Source organism: Saccoglossus kowalevskii, chromosome 12, assembly GCF_978046115.1.
Source record: "Saccoglossus kowalevskii chromosome 12, keSacKowa6.1, whole genome shotgun sequence".
NCBI classification, from domain to species: Eukaryota; Metazoa; Hemichordata; class Enteropneusta; family Harrimaniidae; genus Saccoglossus; species Saccoglossus kowalevskii.
The window spans coordinates 15732375-15748173 of NC_140652.1; the positions used below are offsets into that span (position 1 = coordinate 15732375).

The 15799-nt window shown below is 34.9% G+C and overlaps 1 protein-coding gene across 1 annotated transcript; it reads right to left on the reverse strand.

Moving 5' to 3' along the window:
- Positions 1-3879: 3879 nt before the first annotated feature.
- Positions 3880-15018, reverse strand: LOC146735564 (uncharacterized). Its single transcript, XM_085506442.1, has 6 exons — positions 14908-15018; positions 13531-13718; positions 11323-11378; positions 10473-10567; positions 5620-5732; positions 3880-4432 (listed from the first exon to the last, which is right to left on the reverse strand). The coding sequence occupies exons 1-6, from the start codon at positions 14981-14983 to the stop codon at positions 4142-4144; spliced, it is 819 nt and encodes a 272-aa protein (XP_085362568.1). The 5' UTR covers positions 14984-15018; the 3' UTR covers positions 3880-4141.
- Between the last annotated feature and the right edge of the window lie 781 nt (positions 15019-15799).

The window sequence follows — 15799 nt, forward strand, 5'->3', positions numbered from 1 at the left end:
TAACAGTGCTGGAGTTATTACATTTATGCATATTTGATGAGGTCATATGACCATATATGGTCATCGGATATGTTAGTCACCTCTGTTGTGCAATAACTTCAATATTGCACTGGTTGTATGTTTCTATCTGTAACAGTGCTAGAGATGCATATTTGATGATGTCACATGACCATATATGGTCATCACATTAGTTAGTCACATCTCTTGTCTCATAGCTTCGATATTGCACAGGTTGCATGTTCCCGTCTGTTTACTGTGCTTGAGTTATTACATTTATGCATGTTCAATGAGGTCACATGACCATATATGGTCATCTTGTTTGTTAGTAAAATTTCATGTACCATCACTACAATATTGCACTGGTTGCATGTTCCCGTCTGTAACTGTGCTTGAGTTATTACATTTATGCATATTTGTTGAAGTCACATGACCATATATGGTCATCACATTAGTTACTCACATCTCATGTCCCATAGCTTCGATTTTGCACAGGTTGCATGTTCATGTCTGTAACAGTGCTTGAGTTATTTCATGTATGCATATTTGATGAAGTTACATGACCATATATGGTCATCACATTAGTTAGTCACATCTCTTGTCTCACAGCTTCGATATTGCACAGGTTGCATGTTTCTAACTGTAACAGTGCTTGAGATAATTCAATTATGCATATTTAAGGAAGTCACATGACCATATATGGTCATCACATTAGTTAGTCACATCTCTTGACCCATACCTTCGATATTGCACAGGATGCATGTCCCTAACTCTTACAGTGCTTGATATATTACATTTAATCATATTCAATGAGGTCACATGACCATATATGGTCATCTTGTTTGTTAGTAAAATTTCATGTACCATCACTTCAATATTGCACTGGTTGCATGTTCCTGTCTGTAACTGTTCTTGAGTTATTACATTTATGCATATTTGATGAAGTCACATGACCATATATGGTCATCACATTAGTTAGTCACATCTCGTGTCTTATAGCTTCGATATTGCACAGGTTGCATGTCGCTATCTGTAACAGTGCTTGATATATTACATTTATGCATATTTAATGAGATCACATGACCATATATGGTCATCTTGTTTGTTAGTAGAATTTCATGTACCATCACTTCAATATTGCACTGGTTGCATGTTCCTATCTGTAACAGTGCTTGAGATATTGCAATTATGTCTATAAAATGAGGTCACGTGACCATATAAAAGAACAAAAAAAATATGAAAAAACATTCTAAAATCTTCTTCTAAAAAACGGCTTATCGCCTGGACTTCATATTTTGGAATTAAATACTATGTCATATGATCTTTCAAAGTTATTCAGGGATAGTTGATTAGTCGAAAATTATGCAAATGAGATGCAAAAGAAAATTAAAAAAATTCTAGAAAAAAATTAGTCACGTGACCGCTAAAGTTTTTTTTGATGAAATTTGTAGCCCTTGTCGCACTGCTACTATCATAAAAAAATTGGAGCACTCAGACCCTCAGAAAGGTGCGCAATTCGGCATTGAAAATTTCGCCTTTAATCCAAGATGGCGGCCTGGTCATGTGACCTATGTGTCTGAACTTAGGATATGCACCAGATCTCATACAGCTTTACCATTGTGGCAAGTATGGAACTGATCGGTCCAACGGTGTTGACATAAAGCGTGACCAAAAATTTAGGCGGAAGAATAATAATAATAAATATAGCTGCGTTGCAGCAATGTCGGGTTTCGAGCCCACTGACTTATTAGCAGCGTTCCAAAATCAGCATCATTGACAATAATATATTAAAGGAAATTGCATGGCCTTCATACTAAACATGTTGCATGTTCTTGTCTGTAACAGTGCTTAAGGTATGACAATCTTGCATATTTAATGATGTCCCATGACCATATATGGTCATCGGATGTTTTTGTCAGCTCTGTTGAGCAATAACTTCAATATTGCATTGGTTGCATTTTCCTATCTGTAACAGTGCTTGAGATATAACATTTATGCATATTTGATGATGTCACATGACCGTGTATGGGCATCAGATGTGTTAGTCACATATCTTGTCTCATAGTTTCGATATTGCACAGGTTGTGTGTTTCTATCTGTTACTGTGTTTCAAATATAACATTTATGCATATTTGATGAGGTTACATGACCATATATGGTCATCACATTAGTTAGTCACATCTCGTGTCTTATAGCTTCGATATTGCACAGGTTGCATGTTCCTATCTGTAACAGTGCTTGAGTTATTACATTTATGCATATTTGACACTGTGCGAAATAGCTAGAATCCACTGTTGATTCCTATCTTTATTCTACTAGATATCTTCACTATCCATACGAATGTGAAAGAATCCATTATTGATATCTGAAGAATTCATCTGAAATGCATAGTGGATTCCAATGAATACGGAACAATAATATCCATCATAGAATCCACAAAATGGATTCCTTATGTATTCTCTGAGAGTACAGTATGTATGGCTATGGATTTCTGCTGGATTCCTCTGGCATGTAATTATGCCTAGTCATTATACACAATGTTTTTCAATGGATTCCTTATGTATTCTCTGAGAATACAGTGTGTATGGCTATGGATTTCTGCTGGATTCCTCTGGCATGTATTTATGCCTAGTATTTATACACAATGTTTTTCAATGGATTCCTTATGTATTCTCTGAGAATACAGTATGTATGGCTATGGATTTCTGCTGGATTCCTCTGACATGTAATTATGCCTAGTCATTATACACAATGGATTCTTTATGTATTCTTTACAAATAATGTGTATGGCAATGAATTTCCGCTGGATTCCTTTGGCATGTAATTATGACTATCCATAACAGAGGATTTCAATGGAATCCTTTTTTATTCTCTGAGATTACAGCGTATACAACATATTTCTGCTATTTCCTTAAAGGGTAACACTGCTTTAGTTTTGCAGGATATTGTGCAAAATTTTGTCCTCATGGATTAAAATTTTCTAATAATAGAAAACGTTAGCAACAGGTTTTAAAACAGAATACTGCACTCATCCAAAATGAATTTGTAGTATCAAATTAAAATATAAATGTTGAGACATCTACATAGCCAGAACTACTGTATTTTTGTTTATAAATTTATTGTCACAAAAACTACTTTGGCCCAGTATTACATTGTTCAAGAGTAGTATGCATGATTAGTAAAGGAAAATAAACTTTCCATTTACTTATTGCATATATTGTAGGTTACTTGGTTCTGTGGTTTGAGTTGGAGAAAAAGTGGGTATCAACACACACCCCATACACCCACACTCACTCAAACAGCATATATCGAGTGAAGTAAAGTATTATTTTTTTATTTTTAACAAGCAGCCGGTCGGCTGAAATATTTTCGCAGTTAGCAATGCACATTTCAAATATAGAACAGAAGATATAATTATAAAATGAACAATATGTATAGTATCAAAGCAATATCACTTTTTACCAAAAATGAAAAAAATATTCATCAAAATTAAATAATTGAAGATATCATCATGAAATGAACAAATCTGGGAGAGGTCTACCTGACCTCTAGTACTTATATTATAATATCAAAGCAATCAAACTTGTGATCTGAACCAGGTCAATATATTACTTTCCTTTTCCCCAAAAACTGAAACTATTCCCCAACTCTGAACTGCGATCGGTTACAATACAATGGAACGCATAGATGACAATATGTTTACTACCAAAGCAATCAGACTTGGTGTTGAAAAAATTTAAAATATCACTTTTTACCAAAAATTACAAAAATATTTATCAAAATTAAATAATTGAAGATATCATGAAATGAACAAATCTCAGAGAGGTCTACCTGACCTCTAGTACTTATATTATAATATCAAAACAATCAAACTTGCGGTTTTTAATAAGGAGTTGAAATGTCAATTTTTGCCAAAAAAGACAAAAATATTCATTAAAATTAGAGAATTGAAGGAAACATCATGAAATGAACAAATCTAAGAGAGGTCTACCCAATGTACATATACACCAAGTATCAACGCATTCAGGTTTGTAGTTTTCAAAAAGAAGTCAAAAAAGTAAAAAGTTGACACGGACAATGGATGGCGGTGGACAATCAATCACTCATATGATAAGCTTCGCTCGACATCGGAGCTAACAAAAAACTATTCTGGTTGAACCAGTTCAGCAGGAAAGTACTTTGTTGGCCGAGGTCGGCTGCATGGGCGTTGAGCGTATTTTCGTCGATTCATCAAGACCCTAAATTTTGGGTCCGCTTTTAAGCGCTCGTCAATTGTATTTATTATTTCATTGAGTTTGTCCGTTCGCCAACTTGGCTTCTGACATAGCACTGCTCCGTCAATCTCGCCCTCTTCTTCTGACATAAGCTCTGCCTTGACGTGCTTCCATATAGGCCTCTCACTCTCTAAAACTTTTAGTTGCCGTCTTTTCATTAACTGTAGATATAAAATACATCATTTTTGAAATATGAATATTACTGTAGTTTACAATTTGCAGCATGATTTGCAAAATTGCTGACTACTATCAGTCATTTAATATAGCTGTAAGCTATACAATAGCAGTAAACAATGTGCAATATAAAGCATTTTTTTTCTAAATAAGGATTACTGTCAAACATGGTCAGATACTGATATATCTATTGTTTACTGTAGATTTGATAGTACTACAACACTTTTGTGTGGCGATAATTTGCTAATATTTGATAATATGCTCGGCTCAAATCACCGAGCATTCTGATGGTTAACAAATGCCAGGTCAAATGTCAGCCTCACGTGCAAAAAGCAAACATTATTTTGCATGAAATGTTTTCTTGCAACCAAAAACATTTGCTAACAATGAAAATAAGTTTGATTTTACTTGCATTTCATAATAAACTGACATTTATGCTATTATAATCGCAACAGAATAATAATATTTTTACAACAAGTAGGGTATAGCATGTGGTCATTTGCTACCAAACCAATGCGTTCATGTTTATTATTATTTGAAACTTTCATTCAAACTAATGCTTACCATTACATTAAAATCATTATTTCTTGTTTTTACTGATGATTTCAATTGTAATATTGTATGTAGGCTTACCAAATGCACCAAACAATTCAATGGGCTAGCCTGAAAATATTACCTTTAAAAACATCATCGAAGATGGGATATTAGACAAACACATTTAGTCAGAGATTTTGCCAAGCTGGTTGGTGGTGACCGGCTTCAACTTGCACTCAGAATTAGCTACCACCACTGAAATGTTCATGACCAGGACAATTATCATTTTAATTACTCACTGACTGGCATGCATCCTTTAAGTCGTGGATTAGAATTTGTAAAACAATGAACCAAGTTGTGTCTTATAAACAGAAAAAGTCAATTTTGTAAAATTATACCCAATTGTTTGTAAGTAAACACTTTCTGACAATACACAAGTCCTTCAATTTGAAAGCTAAAATTCTGTCAAAATCACTTCCCGGTATATTATGGTCAATGCAAAGGTTATGGTCTGTTCAATGCATAAGTAGGTAAAATACATTTGAACTGTTAATCATTGCGATTGATGTCAAAACTTTTTTCAACACTACTTTTACCTTTTAAAAATTTAGTATTCACACTTATAGTAGCTGATAATTACCTTATGCTGTCTGCTTCGAATCCTTCTTCTCGATTTTTGTTGGTCGCCAAAATCAGGATTTTGACTTTCACGGAATTTTACCCTTTCACTATTGTATCTTTGTGTCACAGAAACTGCAATATAAGTGAAAATACAATGTGAATGTACTTATTTCCTTTACTAAACGTTCACCCATGACTCGCAAACAGGTACAAAAAAAAAAAAAAATCATTATAAAAAGATTTTGTTAGCACAGATGAGTAAGATCTGCAATATTCAAAGTTGAATAATGGTTGCCAGTTAATAAATGTATTAATCATAACAATTCAGGAAGCATGCACTTGATATTGATAAAAAATAATTAGCATGGTGGTACCGGGTACCAATATGAATACAAATGGAGTTATTTTTTATGATGTTTAGTAGGCTATGTATAAAGAATATATGTATTGTTGCACATTTTGTAGCTTTAAGGCATGCAAATATTATGTATGTGTGCAATTAATGACCGGCGAGGATTCATTCAACCCCAAACAAAATACATCCTTGAGTTATATTTAAATAATTTTTGTGAGGGCGAGATTACATTTGTTACCTGACCACAGTATGCCAGATCTAAATATGTGAGGGCATAATCATTATATAAGGGCCAACAACAAATCGTGATATTGCCCTAATGACCATATGTTTGATTACATTAAACATGCATATACCATGCACAACTACATTTAACATACATCTCCCACACCTGTTCCAAAATAACATTCATATTTTGTAATATGCAATATAATACTTAATGTATTATATAATAAGTGATACATTACGCAATAGCATGCAGTTTTGTACAACAACTGTGAAATACACAATAAATGTTTTAGTAATGTGAAATGGAACAGGTGTAAATTATTTCAAATGCAAGTTATTCTGTCACTCGCCAGATAAAACTGTCAACATGTTGAAGTGACTGTGAAAGTTTTCTCAAGATTATACCCTATCAACTATCTGTATTCACATGTTGCTCAGCTTAGAATGTTCTTGTGAGCATCAGCATGGTATGCATAAAATGTGTCACTGCGATCTTACATGACGCAACGATTCAGTTGTACCTTTGCCAAACATATTCACATCATATAAATCCCAAATATCAGATGGCGTATCTTACAATATCTATTCTGGCACGTCTAAGTGTAGTTGAATGGCTCAGTTCAAAACCTTGAAAGCAATAACAGCCAGGACAGGAGCAGTGCAGTGAACATGACATGTTCTTGGTGTAGCTGGATGGCTCCATTCAAAACCTTGAAAGCAATAACAGCCAGGACAGGACCAGTTCAGTGAATGTGGCAGGTTCTCAGTGTAGCTGGATGGCTCAGTTCAAAACCTTGAAAGCAATAACAGCCAGGACAGGAGCAGTGCAGTGAACATGGCACGTTCTCGGTGTAGCTGGATGGCTCCATTCAAAACCTTGAAAGCAATAACAGCCAGGACAGGACCAGTTCAGTGAATGTGGCAGGTTCTCAGTGTAGCTGGATGGCTCAGTTCAAAACCTTGAAAGCAATAACAGCCAGGACAGGAGCAGTGCAGTGAACATGGCACGTTCTCGGTGTAGCTGGATGGCACCATTCAAAACTTTGAAAGCAATAGCAGCCAGGACAGGACCAGTTCAGTGCAGTGAATGTGGCATGTTCTTTGTGTAGCTGAATGGCTCTGTTCAAAACCTTGAAAGAGAGGACTGGAGCCAGCACTCCCGTGCAGGGAACCTGGCATTGTATTCAGTGTAGCTGGATGACACGGTTCAGTTCAGTGAATCATAATTTATTATGCCCAGTATAGTTTTAATGACATCAACCATGTGATATACTTTCTAATATCTACTTGCCAAGCAATATACCACGAAATATCCATTTTTATTCCATGTCATGCACAACAACAGTGAGAAGTGATGAATATTCAATAGTGGTACCACTGTCTTCATCTAAGATGGAGGCATTATTAGAAGGTGATTTGCAAACATTAGTTTAATCATCTGTGCTGACATCTAGGAGAATCAAGATGTTCAGATAAGTAAACATCATGGGTGGTACTAACGATATATATGTAAATTCATGCTTTTCTGATGTGACATCAATAACTTTTTGCAGTATGCTAATAACATTCTCTTGGGCAGGATATTGCCTGAATCATGATTTATCAATATTCTCTGAATAACTCATTTGTAGAAAAGGTATTTGACAACACAATGTGCCAACAGGAGTCTCATCTTCACATTGCTATGGTAGTATGCTGTAAAAGCTGATAGGGAAGACTCATCATATTCTGTAGACACAAATGAGTAGACATTTCCAGTATCTTAAGAGGTTTGTTAATGATAGTTGTGATGCCTTTGGTAGGGGATGACTAGATCTTACATTTACAGTCATTGTTTTTATTACATTTGTGAAACTATGGGCCATCTTGTTGAAACCACATCAGGACACTTGTGGTCACATTCAAAAACATTCTAATTGGAGAAATCAGAATGATTTACTGTCTCTTGTGCAATGTACTGCTTCCAGATCAGTTGAATCTGTGCATGACTATGACACACCTCAGCATCTGCCTTTAATTCCAGTGATAACTCCTCACAAACACCACATCAAAACAGCAATTCTGAATAAATGTCCGTCATGCCATGGAAAAAATATTCCAGATCATAACCAATTTTCAAGGCATCTGAACAGGTTGAACAATGAATGAGATGTTTTTAGTCTTGTGTACATAGTCATTCGGTGGTGAGGGAACTTTAGCAGACATAAACGTGCTTTGAAAAGTCAGAAATAAAGTCTATGTGGTCCTCTGAACATTTACATACCAGGTTGAGAGATGGACTGAAACAAAGGATTCAAGTTGCACATTGATTTGTTGGCCATCAAGGTTCATTATATCTTGGTAATCTGACTGTTGCAAGATCACATTAATAGCACAAAGACTCCCACTATAGTAAGTACTAGTATTTAGATTTCAAGGTTTTCTCAGTGTCTTCATTTACTTGGACGTTTTTCTGCCATTTTAATGTTAGTTCATTCTTTGTAGACTATAGGCACTGTGGTTTTTGCATAACAAAAAGACTTGTCCGCATCATGGTCAGAACGTTAACATTACTAGTTTCAAAGTGCAATGATGACAAGAAAGGTGAACACAGAATTTTAAATTGACTTGCCCCTATGCTGTGTATATATTTTGAAGTGTCTATGTTGAATGATAGTTTTGAAAATTAAATAGTGACAGTGGTACTATATAAATGTATACTACAACTATGTACAAATATAATTCATATAACGAAACCCCCTCCAGTATTATGGGACTGTGACACACAGCATAGGATAGTACCGGTATATGCTAGTCAATCCTCATCACATATATACTATATAACAAAACAACAACCACACATGAATCTCTGTTTAACATAGTCAACACTACATCCAATTTGTTTATCAAGATGCAAAACAATTAGCTCCAACTTTGTTATCAAAAAACAGATAACAATACTCTCCATAGGCAGAGTATATCATGTACAGTGTATATGTTGTAGGTAAACAAATGCTGTCACAACAGCCCGCCCCATGATTAAAGAACTGATTGTACTGGTGAGTTGTTTAACATAGAAAATCTTGAATAAATTAGTTTTGTGATATGCTATCTTGTTCAAGTTAGCAAGTTATTTTTTTCACTCTCTTGGAGATATTTCTCCAAAAACACAGAAACATTTTATAGCGTTTTTACTGAAATTAATTTTTGACTATCATGACCATAAAAAATATCACCTTCTTTTATGGAAGAACAAACAATAAGAAACTGCCTTTTATTTGAGATCGTTGTTAAAATGTGTGTGTGAATAGAATACGCCGTTGTGGCATCAGCGTTTTTGACACTGTGGTAAAAGGGGTGGACTAGATCCTTAACGCAGCTGTCACACCGGCTCATGCACAGCACAATGTGAACACAATATGACGGACAAACACCCTCTATCGCCAACTTATTTATGCTTGTCATTACACAAGATGCCGTCAGAGGTTACAGATCGAATTTTGAACTGGTCAGACGAAGAAACATGATTACTGATATCTGTATGGAGAGAATCTAATATTTTCAAGGAATGATGGTAGAGTATATGCTGTGATTGCAGAAAAGCGGCTGGAAAGGGGTTGTACAGGAAGTCATTACAATGTCAACGGAAGATCAAAACTTTACGTATAAGTACAGAGAAGTGACTGAGCACAACAACAGAAGCGGTAGAGATTTGAAAACTGTGCCATTTTGGGATGAACAACACAAAATATTAGGTGGAAGGCCAGCATTCAATCCTCAAACACCGGTGTTTTTTCTAAGTGAGAACGTGAGCTGACAATTCAGCAGACTAATATTTCCACCACAAAAAAACAGTGTCAACACCGGAGTTTTTTTTAGACATGTGTGAATGTAGCTCCTGTGTGTCTGTAACTAAATCTCCCAAGCAAATGTATGAAAAAATACTTGATCATATTATTATATATCTCATGTTTGTGAAAATATATACATTAGCAAAGCTGCATGCTTAATAACGACTGGGAAAGTCATACCTATTAAACTATTGCTCATTTTTTCCCTCTTGCTAATTTAATTGAGACTACATGCAGACTGAACCAGCTTCATTCTAATTTGTTTTATGATTATTTTGAATGAGTAGTTCAACCAACTTTGTCCACCAGGAGGTGAAGTTAGCACCAAATGACTTGAATCAATGAAGCTTTTAGCTTGAATTGAAATCTTGATTGTTGGAAATGTGTATGTAAATTTGGTCATTCGTTGGGCCACTTGGTGAATGTAACTTAACAAAACCAATATAAATATTAACATACCTTGATACTCTAAATGAGTAAATTTGTCTTGAAACTTGTCCTTTAAAACATTATTCAATTTTTCTCTCACACCACTATTTCGCACAGATTCAATTCTACAATAGAAGAAAGGATTAAACAATTTAATGTACACAAAAAATAGTGCGCTATTTAACATCATCCGAAAGGCACGATTTGTTGGTGCCGAATCATTGTCGACTTCACCAACCCGTGCAAGATCAGCCTGGGTAAACGCGTATTTTATGTTAAAAAGGCCAAGTTTGATTGGGTGCACCTATTGGAAAGGTGCCCTATCAGATGCTGTGTAACATTGCATGCTAAGCTAAAGAACAAAATGTTCGAAATAGTGACATGTAGCACGATTACTTACAAAATTTCTAATGAAACTGTCTTCATTGCAACAAACTAGCTAGTAATAACTCAATTGCTTGGTTTTGGTGATCGGTGAGACTTTTTATCTTGAAAAACTGCGTGATCTGTTTTTCATTGGGTTACCATTTAACAAAAAACGCCCTACTGTATTTTGATTCAAGATAACTGATTGCCTATTTATTTTGTCGCATTTCCTCTCCTTGTTGTTAAGGGCACCCATTCACTACACACTGTAATGGTTCAATCTGCCAAGGGTTAGTTTGGATAGGCAATTTAAATGATTTTTGAAAATTTTGAATTAATAGATTACATTTAATACCTGGTAATTAGTTAATATCAAAATAATGGATGTTCGAATAGAAATAGAGTTATTAAAGTAGAGTATAATATTTCCATCTTTGACATGATACCACTGCAATACAAATATTATTATGCATTTCTAAATCCTGCAAGAGTAGCTTCTATAAAGAATACTTGCCTCTCTTCTGGTATGAACTGGTAGCCATCTTGTTTTGATAAATTTTTCAATGTTCGCTGCAATATAAAATATTTTGAATTACACACCAATTTTGTCAACAATGCTGAGTGCATCACAGAAAAATGCACAATTGCATACTAAAAATGCACACAGAATCATATACAGTATGTATCAAGTTAATAGCATGCATTTGAATTCATACACACACAAGAAAGTGAAACACATTTGTAAGGCTTAGAAAAAACATATCTCTGTTTCTCGTTTCCACGCGCATCATTTTGAACTACTGTAAAACATGTTGAAAAAGTGGCATGCAATTTTAGCGAATGTGTGTGAAATGACGCAATAGCGAAATGTTGATTTAGCGAATCTCTCTTGTCATTGTTGATTTCTATGTTTGCCGGCCATTTTGAAGTCATTAGCAACATCTTGAATTAGGAAATCAATTCTCTCACTAAATTCGCAAAAAAGACATGCTTGTGAAAAAGACATGTTTTACAGTATATGCCTCAGACGTTTTCTTTCCTTCTGAAGCATTCCAAAATGCGCTTGTACTCGCACTTGTCTCAAATCTCCCCAAGGGATCTCGCCACGCTGTTCGGTGGTGGTCAGCCCCGACTGGCACTCAAAATTAGTGGCCACCACGGAAATGCTCCCGACCAGAACTATTGTCCGATTGTTATTTTAATTATGTACCGACCGACACGCTTCCTGCCAGTCGTGGATTATAATTTGTAAGCAATAGACCTAGTTGCACGATCCGTAGCGGCTAGTCAATTTTGTGAAATTAGCACCTCTTTGTATGTAAGTAAATACTTTCTGTGATAGACAGTCTTAATTAGATTGAAAGCTAAAATTCTTTCAAAATCAATTCTACCTCGATATAACATGGTCAAAGCGGAGTTCACGATCAGTTTACGCTACTCAAGAAAAAAATCAACGTGTTTATTGCGTGATTTGGTTAAGTACATTTGAACTGATCACAACCATTCGGAAAACTTTGGATTCTACCGGCATTACCATGCGGCATTCTGATTGGTTAATGGAATTATTGATCCATCAGGTCAAAGAACACGTGCCTGTCAACTAATACGTCACAAACATTATGGCGGGCTGTGTTTTTTGACAGAAGCGATCGAGTGATCAAAAATATTCACTCCCGATAAAACTAAGTCAAATTTAAATAAGTAAATTTTTTTGCTTGGCATCATGACTGAGTAAGAGGAATTATTGGTATAATCGGTGAATAACATCGTGAAGTAAGTTATGTCACATCGTAACTTTGAAAGTTCAGAAGTTTTATTTGTTCGTTCATTACTGTGAATATAGAAGTTGATGGTACGAATAATAAATTACAACAATACTCCAAATAATTATGTGGTCGATTTTTTGAAGGAGAATGTATTTAGAGTAAATAAGACCGTGAACATATTCCTGGCTGAAACGTTTCAAATGCGTTTTATTTAACTTTTTACAATAGACATTAATATTGCAACAATAATTTATTTGTTTCTGTTTTTTAGTCTGCAGCATTCGTATTTTGAATATTTTAAATTTTTACATTAAAAACTCTTCTAAATTGTGAAATAATTTCAAAAATATTTTACACTGCGACTGAACTCATTAATATTCATTGCTAATTAATATTCATATAGCTCATCAATATTCATGACCGACCGGCACTCACGTTGGGCTGGCGAGATCCCTGTCCCCCCCATTTTAGCGCGATTAAAAATTAAAACAGAGGTTTTTTTTCCTGGCCTAAGTACATCATTATTCTTAAGGAGAAGCATGTTGACTACACAAGTAACTCACTCATTAATTTCTAATTCTATTTTTTGTTCATATATTCATTTTTGTGATTGGAACATGGTTATTAAAAAAATAGCTGTGATCGGAATTACTGTAATTGTGTGCTGTACACAATAGTGAAGACAATAGTTTAGAAAATTTATGGATGAACAACTGTTTGCTCTTTCACTTTGCCGGGAAGTGCTTGTAGACTTCCAGTTACCATATTGTTTATATCTCAACAAATGAAACAATAGTGAATAAATTATACCAGTAGGAAAAAAACACTAGAAAATATAAACTTTGCTTACAGCTGAACTGAAAATGCACATGATATGATCAAATGGAATTTCTAATCCTATGATTAACAATAGTGAAGATACTTCAGGTGATTATAAATAAGAGAAATTTACTTACACTAAGTTCACGTGGAGTTCTTATATTACTGGTAGTTGACTCACCACTACAGTCTTGCGGAATATTTTTTTCAACTACTTGCATATTTGATTTCTCCACAAGAATGTTAATTTTTTCTAAAACCTTTTCTTGGAAGGCATCCTGATTTTTCTTCAGACCTTCAAGAAATGTATTTATAGCGACTTGCCCTAAAAGAAAAAATATTGATAATAACTATTTATAATTGCATGAAAGCTTTTTCCGATAATGAGATATGTTTGATATTATAAAATAATCAAATTAAATGCAAAAATGCAATTACGGTACATGTACTGAGACTGTTAAATAATATGACATCATCTAGCTCAGTAAAATAAAGACTATAGAGATATTGATCAATTGTGTTCATTTGGTCAAAAATTAACCATGATGGAACCTTGTGATTGGTGCTAACAGTATTTAAAGTTTGTGACATACATGAAGAGTTATCTTATAAATTTATTAAAAGAATATTTTCAAAAGATTTCCTATGTCCCTTTATGCAAGGGGAAACATCTTCATTGGGTAAAAGATAATTACATAATAGAATTACCCCCCAGAAATTATGTTTAATGGAGTGTTTGAAAGCTTCTGTTTAAGATAGGTGATTAACATTGCAAACATTTTTTATTCAAATTCTCCAATTCAAGTCAATTCTACGTCACAAACTGGTCAAAATCCCCCAAACATTGCCAGCAACCAATCACTGACTAGCTTAAACAATAGCTTTTCCTGACGATAATACTTAGCAACTATATTACCCCCATGCTAACTTCAAAAAATCTTTTGTTTTTGTCTTGTTTCCGGTCTGTCTTAGAGAATATGCTATTCCTTTCAAAACTGCATTCCTATACAGTGCAGTACATGCAAGTTTAGTAAAATTTAGGTTTGTGCATATTATAAATGTAATAACTCAAGACAAAATAATTTGTGACTCAAGCAATCTTCTTTTAAATTTACCAGCTTTGTTTAGCCTTGGTCATAACATGACGTCACTAGATTTTAAACTAGCATAATAAGCCATGCCCTACCCTAAGAAAGGTGTGAAAGTCGTTGAAGAGAACAATGCCATGTATATAAACAAATACTAGGAAATGAAACACATGATTGTAGCAGACAATGACAAGTGTGTCGGGTACAATGTACGTCGACAATGGGCTTAATATGGCATGATATGGTAAAATGTTATAGTCAGCAGTAATATCTGGTTAGAGCCCAAAACAATCTGAATTTTAGAAAAACACTTGACAATCATAAGATAAAAAACTGGTAGGGTCACTGAAAAATATAGGTTATTACATAGGCCATGAGCCGATGCTCTAAAATACAAGAAAGTAACATTACAACATATAACAATACCTTGAACATTGCCCACAACTGGTGATCCTTCATTGCTACTAGCACTCTCATGACTTCGTCGATTTAGAAATCTCATGTCTGGGCTTGGAGTACTGTGTAAAGATGGTGTTCTGGAGGAAAATGCACCGTTGGCAAGTTGATGACCACGGAGCGGTCCAGGAGAAAATGGTTGAACACCGTCATCTTCATTCCACGGGACATTGGGATCCCCGTTGAAATCTCTTACGCCAGTAGCTGGGTTGACTAAAACGTCATCTAAAATATCCTGTCTAGAAAGTGGTCGATTGCGTCTCATCATTGTGAAGTTGCAAATAAAACTTGATAGTGTTGGCAGAATGACGAGAGTTACGTAAATACAATTTCTAATTGTGAACAGATTTAAATGAACCACACATTTCCCGTCATGCCATGAGAAGACGCCCTAAGTTACCTATTATATAGGTTTATGCTTTAGCTGAATTTATGCAGCGTGTATGTACACTTTTTGATGTACATATATGATTTACAAAATACCGTATACTAGTAAATAACTTTATGGATTTAAATAAATTTTTCAAAAGTTTCAGTTCAGCTATTTTATTCGCATAATCGATTGTGATAATACTTAGCAACACGAGGGGCCTTGATAAACGGAAGTTGACAGTCTGGAGGCGCTCGGTCAGCTTGGAAATTAGTATTTGTATACGAAAGTTTTAGTCTTTGTTTCTCCATACATTATGAACAATCGTCGTTATAAAGCTAAAGAGTGTGGCCACTGTGGTCAGTTTTTGCAGAAATCTGCTTATTATGAGCATAGACGATCGTATTTTGACCCCTATGGTCATTGGAAAAAATGTGAAAAAACCGCGCCGATTTTGGTTGACAACCCGCCGTCGCCGGCAATACCAGCAGA

Bases quoted from the DNA above. Each gene is read 5' to 3' on its own strand.
- LOC146735564 (XM_085506442.1), bottom strand. From the start codon at position 14,983: ATGAGATTTCTAAATCGACGAAGTCATGAGAGTGCTAGTAGCAATGAA. The intron at 11,379-13,530 runs GTAAGTAAATTT...TTTATATTGCAG, and splicing joins GAACTCCACGTGAACTTAGT to CGAACATTGAAAAATTTATC. The intron at 4,433-5,619 runs GTAATTATCAGC...TTATATCTACAG, and splicing joins TTCGAAGCAGACAGCATAAG to TTAATGAAAAGACGGCAACT.